The 14465-nt window shown below is 54.7% G+C and overlaps 1 protein-coding gene across 2 annotated transcripts; it reads left to right on the plus strand.

Annotated features, from left to right (window-relative positions):
* The first annotated feature begins 8288 nt into the window (after positions 1–8288).
* Positions 8289–14160, plus strand: EDN2 (endothelin 2). 2 transcript variants are annotated; one of them, XM_081492398.1, is made up of 5 exons: positions 8289–8361; positions 8710–8872; positions 10355–10477; positions 11552–11650; positions 13432–14160. In XM_081492398.1, the coding sequence occupies exons 1-5, from the start codon at positions 8298–8300 to the stop codon at positions 13523–13525; spliced, it is 543 nt and encodes a 180-aa protein (XP_081348524.1). In that variant the 5' UTR covers positions 8289–8297; the 3' UTR covers positions 13526–14160. The 2 variants fall into 2 exon arrangements, with proteins under 2 accessions (XP_081348524.1, XP_081348525.1); XM_081492399.1 differs by lacking the exon at positions 11552–11650.
* Positions 14161–14465: the final 305 nt, after the last annotated feature.

Below are 14465 nucleotides of genomic sequence, written 5' to 3' on the forward strand. Positions count from 1 at the left end.
ATAGAAACAGCACTGACCCTGGGGTCAAACAGACCTGGATTCAAACCCCAACCATTACATGTGAAGCTCTCTAACTTCTCAGAGTCTGAAGTCACATCTGAAAATGGACACATTGACACGCCTCAAAGGGTTATGCTGTAAGGATGAAGTGAGAGCAAAAGTGTGACCAGGCTCTGTAAATAGTTATAGTCAGTAATAATGACGGCTACCACCGATGGAGCTCTCCCTCGTTTAATCCTTATGCAGCCGTGTTACTGTGATTATACCCATTTTACAGATGAGTGAACTGGAGCTCAAAAAGGGAGGAAAGGGTATCTGTGATGGGAAGAGGGGGTCTGACACCAGAATCAGAGCCCTTAGCCACTAGCCAGCCCTCAGAGACATAAAATAAAGCCTAGCCAGAGGTGGTTATGTGCGTGTGTGCCAAGTCATTTCAGTTGTGTCCGAGTCTTTGTGCCACCGTGGACTGTAGCCTGCCAGGCTCCTCTGTCCATGGGATTCTCCAGGCAAGAATACTAGAGTGGATTGCCATGCCCTTCTCCAGGGGATCTTCCAGACCCAGGGACTCGAACCTGCATCTCTTATGTCTCCTGCATTGGCAAGCGAGTTCTTTACCACTAGTGCCATCTGCAAAGGTGGCTATGGATGAGAATATTGTGGGTGTTCAGAGATGAGTTAGAGCTCATGTCTTGGATGGGGTTGGGAAGGCTGGCTACAGTCCATGGGGTCGCAAAGAGTCAGACATGACTGAGCATGCACGCACGTACCTGGGGGAGGCAACCTTTGTGATGGGCCTTGAGGTTGGGCAAAATAAATCAACTAAGAATGGAAGGAGGAGGAGAGGCCCACCTTGCACAGAATCTGGGAGGAAAGAAAGTGTGCAGTGTATTCAGGGAGTAACAAGCCTCTTGGGCTGGTAGGCTGTGGGCACCCTGGTCAGCATTGGTGGGAAAAGGAAGGAAAGATAGGTCCAAGTCAGGTCCCAAGCAGGCCTGATGCCAGGGTGGGCATTTGGACTGAACAAGATACTTCATGCTGACACCAGGCTAGGTCCTGATTCCAGAAGCCTGGTTTTCATAGGAATGCAACATTGACCCAAGTCTCAATACCCCTCATGTCTGTTGTGGCATTGGGTACTGTGCCAAGGCAAACGTGGGTGAGTGGAAAAGCCAGGCTGGCCTCGGGCACTTGGAGGGATTGTGTGACCCAGGGCAGTGGAAGGGACGTTCGTGGTGCAGCTGGCACATGGTGTACAGATACACACAGTTTCTACTAACATTCCCCCAACACACGTATGCACACATCACTCTTTTGCAGGAGTGTGTCCACATCAAAAGGCCCACACACACCCTGCAGCCCAAGGTGAGGGAGGGAGGGATAGCAGAGGCTTGCTGACAGAAACTCCTATGAGCCGAACCTTCCATGGGCTCTACCACAAAGCCTCCTCGCAGCTATGAGGTAGGATTTTTCTTCTTAGGAGTCTTGGATGGATGTGACCTCTGATACTCAGGAAAATTAAACAGTGCTAGACCCTTGGTCACATGGTTGGTGAGCACCAAAATGAGAGCACAGACTGGCTGCCCCTGCCCTGAGCTCTACTGGGCCTGACACAGTGCTGGGCACTGGGGGTAAGTGGGAGATTGGAGTCTGAGTCACAGGGCTTTGAAGCTGGCAGCCAGAGCAGCAGAGCCTCAGAGATTCCAGGGGTGGGCTGGCCCCTGACTCACCCCCACACCCTGAGCCCGCCCCAGGCAGTGGCTTCAGCTCCTGGCCGCCCTCCTGCCTGCCAGAGCCCAGTGAGGCCCCTCCTGGGTCTTTCATGGCTCAGGATTGCCAGGAGCTGGGCGGGCAGGCCAAAGCCTTGAGGCAAGGAGGTATCCTAGGCACACCACTGCCCAGGAATGTCGGCCTGGAGTCACAGTGGGAACCCCGGGCCTCACCAGCCTGATGACAGAGGCAACTAGGCACTTGGGGATAGATGTCAAATGAAGAAGTAAATACTGTATTTCTGCATGGCCCGGCCTCTGGGTGGCTCACCTCTTCCCAGAGGGAAGACAGCCGCCTGGTGGGGCCCTGGGTGCGCCCTGGAAAATATGGGTTCTAGGCAACAGGGTGGGTGTGACTCTGCAAAACCACCAGCTGCGTGTCTTGGCTGGTGGTAGTGGAGGGAGGAGAAGTCTGGGGTTCCAGCCCCTCCAAGTACGGGGGCCTCAGAGAGGAGAATCCAGGCATTCTGGATCTCCAGGATCTCTAGTGGGCTGTTCCTTCTCCCTGGACTTCAGTTTCCTCATCTAGGTATAGGCCAAGGGACTTTCCCTCTCTGGCTGCCTGTCTTTTGCTTTTAGAAATTATGTCCAAGTCTTCATCATTAGAGCATTTTGAAGATGTTATCAGGCAGAAAAGGGGACATAAATCTTCTTCATCGTAAGTGGTGTCCCTGCAAAGACAGTTTTGTCTGGGGAGATCAAGTTATCTTGTACATTCACTCCAGTTTTGGGCCTGGACCATGTGCCCAGGCCTGTGTGCTAGGCCCTGGGGTTGGGATTCCAAAGAAGACTGTGTCTCAGTGAGTTCATCATCTTGGGGGAGAGACACCTCCCCCCCGGAAATAACCAGATGTTTCCAGGACAAGTTTAACATGCCATTCAAAGCCTTTCCAATCTCTCTAACCACATCTGTCATGATGGAAGATGGATGGGTGAGAGATTGGTTGTATAGATATATGGATGGAAGGATGGACAAAATGTCAGGTAATGGATAAATGGATGGATCAATAGAAGGAAGGATGGATGGAAGGATGGATGGATGGATGTGGACATGGAAGGTTGAATGGATGGATGGAAGGAGGGATGAATGGATGAGTAGGTGAATAGATGGCAGGGGGTGTGGAGCGGGGATCATTGAATGTGTGGTTTAGGTTCTTGGCCCCACAACAGTTGAGTCTAAGAGGAAAGTTCCAGTTCTGCCACTTGTTCATTGTATGACCCTAAAGAAGTCACTTCTTTATCTGTAGAGTGAGAATCTTGTCTGGAAAGACCTTGTCTACCAAGTGAGAGTCATGAGCCCAGCCTGCATCCCAGGTCTGTTGTGGATATCCGGAGAAGGAGGTATGGACTACCTATGCCTACATAACGGCTGTGAACAGTCCTCGGTCTGTGGCCTCTCGGGCGTAGGCAACATGAGGCATTTTTGCTGTGGGAGTGACGCCTCTCTGTGGATGCAGGTGTGTTCCTAAGCTTCCCACTTCCTCCAGGCTGCACAGAGTTCTCTGCCTGGTTAGGAGCAAAAGAGGTGACCTCTGCAGACGCATTGCTGCCAGAGGCTCCCCATACACTGTACTTGTCAAGGAGTAATTGATGTTTGTTATTCAAATCAGGGTAATTAGAATAGGCTCAGCAAGGGCACACCCAGGGCTCAGGATTAGGGCTTTGGAGTTACACAGATCTGCCTTACAGCCTTGGCTCTGGCACTTCCTAGCCGTCTGACATTGGACAAGGCATGAGCCTCAGTTCCCCATTTATAAAATAAGAGTGAATTATAGTACCCACCCCTTAGGTAGGTTATGACAATTAATGGACATAATGTATGCAACCACCTAACATAGAGCTCAGAATATATTAAATGCATGTGCACCCGAGGGCAGAATTGGGCCCTTAGCACTTTGAAGGAAAGTCCAAAACTTCAAGTCTAGAGACCTCTATATTGAATGCTCAGTCCCTGGATTAGTTTTCTTATTTCAAAAAGTTCAGTGGGACTCACATTCTTTTTGACAAGTGTGCCTTGACTGAACAGTGTCTGGTTTTGGCTGCAATTCCAACAGTTCCATGGACCTCGCTGACTCTGTTCTGATTACTCTTAGGTTAATAGCAGACTGGGCACATGAATTATTCCTTTAAAAGTAGTTCGTGTGGGAGCTACAAATCTTTCCAATGGGCTGAGCTGGAGGGAGGAGGAGAATTTAGAACGGGGTGTCCTCCGAGGGAAGCCGCGAAGACCAGGAGAGCTGGCCCCGCAGGACCGAGGCTACTCTTGCAGAGACCCAGCGTGGGGACGATGCCGTGGGTGGTGGCAGGCCCTGCTGGCTCAGGGTGAGCTGCGGCCGATGGCAGGAGGCCCAGACCACCCACCAGAAAGAGGCCCTGAGGCTGAGTGGCCCTAGGCTTGAGTGGGGGAAGTCCTGACCCGCAGCCCTGAGGACATAACTTGGGAACAGGTCATTATGGGAATGTCTAAGCTCCCTCAGTCCCAAAATCCCCAACTCAGGCTGGCTCCGGAGCCAAACCCTCCCCAGACCCCCATTCCTTGCAGGGTCCAGACATCCCCCCTGGCCAGCCCCATCTGCCCAGCTGCTCGCTCTGCTATGCTGCCTGCACGGTATGTGCCTGCAACTGAGACTCTGTGTCCCTTCCATTGGGGCTGCAAACAAGAGAGCTTCCTGAAACCTGGTGAGGCCAGGTGACAACAGGGAAGTGACTGGTTTTCCAGAAAGTGAAAGAGCAAAGGGTTCCAGGCTGGGAGCAGGAGTGATAATGATGAAGTCACAGAGTCTGCAGAGCTTGCATTTTGGGAGCTGGAAACTCAGGGCAGGTTGATTCTGACTGTCATAGGGTATCTGAGCTGAGCAGGCCCCTCACCGTCGATGGGAAGAGAAGAAAGCTGTGCAGGGAAGCCAAGAAAGGGACAGGACTTGCCCAAGGCCACACAGCATGAATAGCAAAGCTGGGGACAAAGCTGCCCACTGCTACAACATCAGGTAGCTGCTCTAACCCGTTCCTGCCCTGTTGGACATCATCAGAAGGTTGTTTAATCCTCACTCCTGTGCATCCTCCATCCCACACCACTGGACAGCTATTCGATGGGACCAAATTTATCATTAGTACAGGGGCAATGAAAGGAGCTTTGGGGTCCCCAGGAAGGTGGCCCAGGCCCATCCCAGGGTCCCTGCCTTCTTGCCAGTGGGATCCTTCCTGACAGCCCTTCTCAAAGGGACCCAGAGGGGCTCAGCTTGGACCCCTGGGAACTACACTGGTGTGCAGGAAAGGGTGGGTCTGGATTAGTAGCCCAGAGAGCGTGGCCAGCCCATCACTGTCTTGAGCAAGTTGCTCCTCCTCTTGGACCTCAGTTATCTCATCCGCCCAATGAGAGTGAAAACCAGACAGAATTTCTAGAAGGCAGTTCCTAGCATGGTGTATTTCTTCACCCAAAAATATACCCCAACTGTCCTCTTCTGCCAGCCCACCCTCCCCACAAATCTCTGCTTCTTGGATTAGGCTGGTGCCAAGCATAAGTGGAGCAAATTATTTTGTGTGCAAAACAATTCCCCCGGCTTCTGACAGGGTCACCTCCCGTGAATCCCTGCCCCTCAGTCTGCAGCCTTTACCAGCCCAGGTGGGGAGCGGGGCCAGGTGGGGTTGAGGCAGTGCAGCAGAGCGGCTGGCGGGGGCAGTCAGTAGGAGCCAGAGCAATGGGGTTCAGGGGTCCATGCAGCCAGGCCAGCCGGGAGGCATAGACGTGACTGTTGGGGCCCAGGCTAGGAGACCTAGGGGGCTGGGGCTGGATAGTCTTGTTGTTCTTGTTGCTTAGTTGCTAAATCATGTCCAACTCTTTTGTGACCCCATGGACTGAAGCCCGCCAGGCTCCTCTGTCCATGGGATTCTCCAGGCAAGAATACTGGAGTGGGTTGCCGTTTCCTTCTCCAGGAGATCTTCCCAAACCAGAGATCAAACCCGTGTCTCCTGCACTGGCAGGCGGATTCTTTACCACTGAGCCATCTGGGAAGCCCACGGGCCAGGAGCTAAAGGAAATTCATGTGTGTATCGGAACAGTTGGCTTGTGCAGACAAACCATGATCATGTCAAAGGCAAGGGAAGAGGGAATAAATAAAACTGCTGTTTTTAACTCAGCTTAATTTTCTCTACCTGGAAACCAATCTTGCCAGTGAGGTAGTGCTGTTCCCGGAACACTTTCACCCGCTAAGACCTGGGCTCGCTCAGGTTCCCAGGTCCGGCGTCTCCATTTCACAAGAGCCCTGCTTGCCCGGCTCAAGCAGAGGGCAGGGAAGGAGGGAAACTGGAGTTGGGCACAGCCTCCCGAGCTGATCCTGCGAGGCCGGGCAGTAGCCCCTGCCCTGTCGTCATCCTCCTTTCACAGCAGAGAGGGATCCTGTCTCCTGGTCTCTTTAATTCTTCTATTATGCTTCCCAGACTTGGAGCCTTTGGTTGCCTATTGTACTGAGCAGGCACTTTGCATTTGTGTAAAGATTAGACAGGTTAGAACCTTCGCTCTCACTGCGATGGTCTTTCTCTTTTACTTTCTCAAATCCGAGTTATTTCTTTCTCGCTGCGCTCTGCTTCCTTATTCTCTCTCTCTCCCTACCTGTCTTTATCAGCCTCCCTGCTTATTTTCTTCCCCTCCCTGACCCCCTCCCTCTCCCTGCTGACCTGCTTTTCCTCTGTCATCTCTTCACAGTTCAGTAGTTTGAATCCTCTTTCTCCCCCCTCCACCACCGCCACCACAACCCTAACCTTGCTTAATTCCGTATTTATATTCTCCTGGAGCCTCATAGAAATGACTGAAAGTATTGCTCACCTCATTCCAGAAATAGCTCTTCTAAATTCTTAGAGAGGCACCGCACGGGGGAGGGTGTGAGCACTGGATGGGGAGTCACTGTGGTTTATTGGAGAGAACAAGACCCAAGTTCCGCTGTGGGCTCTTGCATACTCCAGCTGTGTGACCTTGACCCAGCTGGCCTCCAGTCGAAGTCTCTGTTTTCTCCTGGGCAGCAGTGGAGCTGGTACCCAGATGGGAACAGCTGTGTTCGAGGTTGTGAAGGAGAGAGGATGGTGGTGCCCTGCACACACAGTCGGCGCTCTGAAATGTTTTTCCTGCTTCCACTGCAGCCTGAGCCAGTCGGAGGGAAGGAAGGGGATGCCAACCGGTATCTCCCTCCTTGGTTCTGTTCTGCTTTACAGGGGTCACACACACACACATGCGCGCGCGCACACACATGCCCTGGGAAGAAACAAAGCTGGTCTTCACTGTCATCTATTTCTCCCTTCCTAAATGTCTAATGATAAAATCCCAACTGAACACAGGAGCTCAAACTTGGGCTTTAGTGGGTTCCTGAATTTCTCCAGTTCAAATCCAGGCCTTCGTTCGTTCACCACCCACTCCCTCGGACAGCACTCACTCAGAGTCTCCTACTGTGTGCCAGACGGACTCCAGGGCCGGCCTTCTGTGGAGTTCTGGACCTCAAGATTGTTGGGGAGATAAGCCCAATGTCATGAGTCAGGCATGAGAGCACGGGTTCTGGGAGTTCTGAGAAAGGAGAGGGCCTTTCCTCTTGTGCTTGGAGACAGGGTCCCTGAGAAGGAGGGACTCTGAGCCAGCTGAGGGGGAGGAGCAGGATGCTGGCCCCCAGGGAGCCCCTCCATCACAGTGCCTTCTTTGCAGAAAGTCGCAGAGGTGAGCCAAGACATCCTGTCCTGGCCAAGATGGGAGGTCTTCCCAGGGGCCTTTGGTGTACATACCCACAGGCTACCTTTCTGGAAAGGGCTCTGAAGGCCCCTTCTTAGTATCAAGGAAATCTCTGGGCCACATAGGTTCAGAAGAAGGAAAGAAGGGCACTTCCTAGGGGAGAGGGGAGGAGGCGGCTCCAGGCTGGTCAGAGGTCAGGGGTAAACTGTGTCCTTCACTGAGGAAAGCAGGCCCAGAGAAGGGTCTGACTCTCCCCAGTCCGCACAGCCTTGAGTAGGTCATTTACCTCCCACAGAGCAAAAGGGACACCCTCCACCTGGTTGGCAGTAGGCAGGCAGGAAAGCAGGGACTCCTCCAAGGAAAGGGAGGGTTTTGCTCACGGGACCTCTCCCTCCCAACTCGGAGCTCTAGGCAAGACCTGTGGAGCAGCCACGGAGAGTGGGGGAGGGGCTTGGGGCATTTGGAGGATGACTTGAGGGGGTCCAGTGGGACTGAAAGTGGTCCCTGGGGACAGCAGAGGAGCCTCAGGACTCCAGGAGGTGCTCCAGGCTCAGAGGGAGCATCCTCCCCCCTTTTTCCTCCCTCATCCTGCCCTCCTCCCTACCGCAGAGGCTGGGGCGGGCCGGGCGCCCTGGGAGGAGGCGGTGTCCCTGGCTCCCTGCCCACCGGTGCAGGGCTGGACGGGCAGGGGCGGAGCATGCCTGGTGTTATAAGAGGCAGCCAGGGCACCGAGGCAATGAGCTATCGCTCAGCTTGGCAGCAGGACGCTGGCAACAGGCACACTCTGCACTCCAGTCCAGCCTGCGCGCTCCTCCACCGCCATGGTCGCCATGCCCACTGCCTTGTGCTCCATCGCTCTAGCCCTGCTTGTGGCCCTGCACGAAGGTGAGCCCCCTGGCCTCAGCAGCTGCAGCAGCCCCGAGGCTGTTTGTCTGTGTCTTCTGCTGGGGCTCTGTGCCCTCCAAGCTAGCCGGGGCCCTTCAGGGGCAGAAGTCAGGTGGCTTGGAGGCTGCAGGAGGCTGTACAATTAGAGGTGCTACCGTCCCAGGGCAGCCAATGGTCCTTCCAACCCAGAGCTGCTGGGGCTTCCCCAGGCTGGCCCAGGGCTCCTGAGCCCTGAGAATGCCAACTTCCTCGGTTATGCAAGAGGAGGAGCCCGGCGGGTCCCCCATCCCAGCTGTGCCAGGCACCCTGACCCACCTCTCCACTTTTCTCTCCCTCCTGTGCATGCAGGCAAGAGCCAGGCCACTACCACCCCCACCCTAGAACAACCAGCGCCCTTGCCCTGGGCCCGAGGCTCCCACCTGCGGACTCGACGTTGCTCCTGCAGCTCCTGGCTCGACAAGGAGTGTGTCTACTTTTGCCACCTGGACATCATCTGGGTGAACACTCCCGGGTGAGCTACTGAAGGGATCCAAGAGGGGCTGCAGGGGGCAGGGGTGGGGGATGCTGGCATGCTAGGGGAACCCCTGGCATACTGCAGCTCTCTCTTGGAGTGTCGGGCTAATAACAATAGCAATCAGCTATTGCTTCAGTTCCCACGTGGGGGCTGCCTGAGCAAGACAGAGGGCTGTCTCATGAGACTTCTCACAAAAAGCCTGGTCAGAAACTGTTGGCTCCATTTTCCAGATCAGGGTCCTGAGGCTCAGAGAAGTTAGGTGCCTTTCCCAAGGTCACACAGGAAGGAGTAAGTCGTAGGTGGAGGCTCCAGCCTTGGTCTGCAGATGCCAGAAGGCACAATGGCTTTACCACGCTGCCTCTGCATAATCTTCCAAGAATAATATGATTAATGGCAGCACCCATGTCTTGACTGCGCCAGGCCCTATGCCAAGCACTGCTGGTGCGTTATCATCTCGTGAATGCACCCCATCCTCCCCCATGAAGAAGGTACTGCTGCTGTCCCCAAATGACAGACAAGAAACCTGCCCCGTGTCACCTGGCAGAGCCGGGGTGGGGTCCCAGTGCTGTCTGTTCTGTCTGCACCCGCACTGCCTCCGGGCCACTGCATACTTCAAGTTGAAGTTTCTCTGTGTGTTTGTATTTTTTTTTTCCTTCTCCAAATTGCAAAAGACAAGAGAAGCCCGGCACGTAAGCGTGTGTGGAGCTAATCCGCATCCAAACACTGGCTCAGGGCGGGAACCCTGCCAGTCCCTGCGTGCTGGGTCTACCTGGAGTCTCTGCAGCTCCAACCACATCGTCTAAAATTAGCTCGGGCGTCCAAGGTGCTGGTCTGACCGACCACAGGGCCCTGCCCTTTGCCTGGCCCCCCTCAGCCAGACTGAATCTGAAATCGATCTCAGCCGATCTAACATACCTGTATACACACACGCACACGTGCATGCTAGGCACACTCACAATTTTAAAGTCAACACTCTAAGAAACACTTGTGTCACCCTTCCAGGCAAGTGGTGAGTGGATGGAGGCAGCTTAGCTGTGAGCCTGAGTGTTCACTTCTGTGAGAGGGCACTCTCTCCCTTCCTTCCAGACTAGCTGGGGGTCTTCTTTGAGAACAGGGGGACCAGCCTGACTCCATCAGCTCAAATTGCTGTCTGGGAGTGGAGAGGGGCAGGGAGGACAGCTTCCACCCCTCCTCCCCATGCTGAGAGTCTTACTGAGCAGGAACAGGGGAGTTGAAAGGGAACGGAGGCCCAGAGAGGGTAAGGGTCTTGCCCGAGGCTCCCTGGCATGTAAGAAGGAAACTGCAGTGGGAATTCTTGAGGGCAGGAGCTGGTTACTTTTGCTGCCACCCTGGCGGCATGGATGGCTGTCCCAGTGTGCAGTATGGACAGTCCCAGCTTGCCAGTGGTCCTGATTTATCTAATCCTCTCTCTGTCTCTCTCCACCCTACACAACTACCTTGCTGGCGGCCCGCCCACAGACAGACAGCTCCTTACGGCCTGGGAAACCCGCCAAGACGCCGGCGCCGCTCTCTGCCAAGACGCTGTGAATGCTACAGCGCCAGGGACCCCACCTGTGCCACCTTCTGCCATCAAAGGCCCTGGTAAGTGGGCACCCAGCCTGCAAGGGGCCAGAGGTGACTTCTGGCCTGGACCTACTCTGGAGGGCAGGGTGTCTGGGAGGCCAGCAGTAGTGTAGTGTTAGTCACTCAGTCGTGGCCGACTCTTTGTGATCCCACGGACTGTAGCCTGCCAGAGTCCTCTGTCTGTGGGATTGTCCAGGCAAGAATACCGGAGTGAATTGCCATTCCCTTCTCCAAGGTGTCTGGGGGGCCAGCAGAGGTGTGGCTAAATGGTGGAGGAGGGGCGAGGGGAGCAAGATCCTGGGGGTCCAGAGGCTGCCCTGGGTTGTGGGGCAGCCTCCCTTCCTGTGGGGAGCCAGTCACCCTTGAGTATTCCCCCTACCACTACCCCCAGCTCTGGGGGCTTCTGAGAGCATTGCGTCTGCACTCCTGGACAGGAGGAGTTCTCCCTAGGTGATGGCTGAGGCAGCACAGGTCCAGAGAGGAAACAGGACTTGTCCTGTCAGGCCACACAGCTAGTCAGATGGAGAGCTGGGCCTTCTACCTTAGTCGCTGGGCTTTGGGTTCGGACCTGAGGCTCAGGGAACTCCGGTGCTTTCTCAGTGGAGAAGCAATAACCAGAGTTAGGAGGCCGTGGCACCATATCCAAGCTGTCACAGAGCACCTTTGCCAGTCTCTGAGCTCTCTGGACCTTCCTCCCTCCACACGGAGCATTGAGAAAGCAAACAGTGATGTCACCCTCCCCTACCTCCCGTTCCCATGATGGCTTATGGGAAACTCCTCCCCTGAGACCCCAGCTGTGGCTGCAGCCCTGCCTCAGTTTCCCTGCCGAGGGCCCTGCTTGGCTGCGGGTGGCTATATTCTGGGAAGGCCAGCCATCCCGCTGCCTCTTTCTGAGGCTGAGAATGCATTCCCGGTAGCTCAGTTTTCCTCAGGCCCCACCCCACCTGGGAAAGGAAGGATGCCAGGTGCACGGGATGGAAATAGATCTGCTCCTGAGGGCGGGTCGGGGCGGGGGGCTGGGCTGGGCCTCCAGCCAGGTGGCCTTGGGGCCCTGGACAGCCCCTCACTTGGGCCCTAATGCTGTTCACTCAGGACTGATGCTGTGGCAGTCTCAGGCAGCGGGTCCCCTGCAGCTGTGTTCCAGGATGGCAAGACGCGGGCCACAGCAAGAGAGCTCCTCCAGCGGCTCAGGTGAGAGGCGCCTACACTGATTGAGTGCCTTCTGTATGCCTTGCACATTTCCCTTATTCTCCATATGACGCTTTGGGTCCTTATGGGGCAGCCAATAGAAGCTCAGAGAGGTGACGGTGTTTACCCAAGGTCACACAGCAAGCTACGGCATCTGGCTGACTCAAGAGCCTGTGTTCTTAACCACTAGGCTCTTTGTTACCGCCATGCCTGGAAGTGGCCTTTTATTGAGGGTTTCAGGGCTTTACAACTGTGGAAGGTCCCCAGGTGTTCATTCAGGCTGTGTCTGAATCAAGCATCTCCCACATGCTGGGGTCCAGATGGATGCTACCCAGCCTGTTCCCTCCCCGGGTCCCAGATTGGACTGTCTCCCTGGAAGCTACAGCATGGCTCAGCTCAAGGCTTGGCACCCAGGAGGTGCCCATGAACGTTTGTCCAAGCAAACTGACTTGAGAACAGAAACCCACAGCCAGTCATGTGGCAGGGTGGCTGAAGGTGCAGCGTCTGAGCTAGAAAGTCCCAGCCCTGCCACGAGCAAGCTTTGTGACCTTGGTCTGCTCACTGAACTTCTCTGTGCTTCTGTGAGGCAGGGACAATGGTGCTATCCATCTCACGGGCTCGTTGTAGGTTAGAGCGGTTGACATACATGAAGAGCCTCAAGAAAGCCCAGGCCCTGTGGGAGCTCTGAAGGTTTTAGCCATCCCAAACCTCTGTCCCTCAGGGTTCCTCAGGGCTGCCCAGTACCGGGGTGCAGCCTAGCCCCTCAAGGGTCCACATCTCTGTGAGAAGGTAGAAACATAGGCAAAAAGACAGGATGGCGGGCTAGGCAGGACCCAGGATATACTGAGGAACTGTCTTAAAAAAAAAAAATAAAGTGAAAGTGTTAGTCACTCAGTCGTGTCTGACTCTTTGCGACCCCATGGACTGTAGCTCACCAGACTCTTCTGGCCATGGAATTCTCCAGGCAAGAATACTGGAGTGGGTAGCCATTCCCTTCTCCAGGGAATCTTCCCAACTCAGGGATCAAACCTGGGTCTCCAGCATTGCAGGCAGATTCTTTATCATCTGAGCCACTAGGAAAGCCCAGGAAATGTCTTAAGATGAAAAAATTCAAGACAAGGCTTTGCAAGTACTTGGCATTCCATAATCAGCAAAGAGTGTTTTTGCCAGTCTGTACTCAGCCTCACACCAGTTCAGGCCTTCGTTTATTTTACAGACCAAGAAAGGGGTTCAGAGAGGTTGAGACCCTTGCCCAAGTTCTGAAAGCCTCCCAGTTCCCAGGCGAGAATGCCTTAAGCCACAGTGAGGCCACCTAGATGACGCCAGAGTCCCCACCAGCGTCTCAGCCAGATTCAAAGGGCCACTAGGATCCAAACAGATCTGGATTGGACCACCTTGAGCTGGGCCCTGAAGAATGGGAATTTCAGGACATGGAGTATGGGGTGAGCGGAAGGTCAACAGCCTGAGGAGCCGCAGGGACAGAGGTGTGGAAATGAGAGGGCAACCAGGGGAGAGCCACTGGGCTGCTCTTGGCCGTCCAATCACCCTGATGGCACTTGATGAGGAACATCAGTTTTGTCAAAGCTCCTTGTGGGCAGAAAAGCTTCTAACCTCCCCCGGCCTCTCCTTGATGTTCTGACAGTGTTTTCAGGGGCAGCTGTGGCCACCCTCTGACCTCCTGGCCACGAATAAGGGATCCAGACCCTATGACCGCTGCCTCTCATGGGCAACTCTCAAGTGATCTGTATCTCCAGAGATGCTCAATTGACCTCTTTCCATTCCAGGGTTATTTCTGCAACCAAGATCCACTTTGCTAGGCAACAGCAGAAGATAATGAGGGAGACCAGACCTACACACTCCAGGCAGAGGGAGAGATAGCTCTCGACTCTGGGAGAACTTTGCAAAGGAAGCCTGCGTGGATACAGGAGGAGAGGGGCATCCCAGAGCTGGGAGACCATCCAACCTGTTTCTTGGGCCAGAAAACCCAGCTGCTGGAGCAGGCACAAGCCTCTGGCCTCCTTGCCCTGGGGAGGGGGCCTCCCTCAAGGCAGCTCTGTGACACCAGGAGGGCCATCAGGCCCCAGGCTGCAGCATGGCCTCCCACACTGGCCCCAGTTCCAAGGCCCTGCTGAAAGGAATGGCGTGCAGAAAGTGCTAACCTGGAGGTGTCCTGTCTGGTGGTTGCGAACCAGGAACGACGTGCAGTGGTGGGCACTCACACCTAAGCCAGCCCCAGAGGCGAGTCCTTCCAGGGTTGAAGTCCCGGCCGCCCCCCCCGCTAACCCCACCCCAGGTCTGTCCCCTCCAGCCCTCCCTCTCCAATGTCCTTATTCTCCCCTTACACCCTTGGGACACTCTTGGTGAGAAGGGCCTGCGCCGCTTCACCTGTCTGTATATAACTTATTTGCTCTAAGAAATTTGACAATTCCGATTATTTATTTTAACGTATTTTTTTAGACTCTCAATTATTTACCTGCGAACTTGTGTTTGTAATAAACAACAAAATGATGCTCTAGCATTTGGTCTTGGTTGAACAGGAGGTGGGAGGCACTTTTCAGGAAGGGGCTGCTTAGAAGTGAAGGGAGCAAAGGAACAGGGGGGAAGAGCCTGAGTCAGGTGACTGGAGCCCTGAGTTCCACACCCCTGTGCGATGGCTGGGCATCACTGGCTGCTGACCCACCTTCTCTGGACTTCTGCCTATCATGTGCCTGGACAGCCGTTTGCAGCTTTGATATCCAGGGTTCCAGGACCTATGTTTCTATCAGGCCGGGAAGTGTTGGCCAGGCCTTTCCCCAGAGCATGTTTCAAAGGAGCCAAG

The sequence above is a fragment of the Giraffa tippelskirchi genome, chromosome 5, assembly GCF_054371585.1.
Source record: "Giraffa tippelskirchi isolate mGirTip1 chromosome 5, T2T-mGirTip1v1.2.pri, whole genome shotgun sequence".
NCBI lineage: Eukaryota > Metazoa > Chordata > Mammalia > Artiodactyla > Giraffidae > Giraffa > Giraffa tippelskirchi.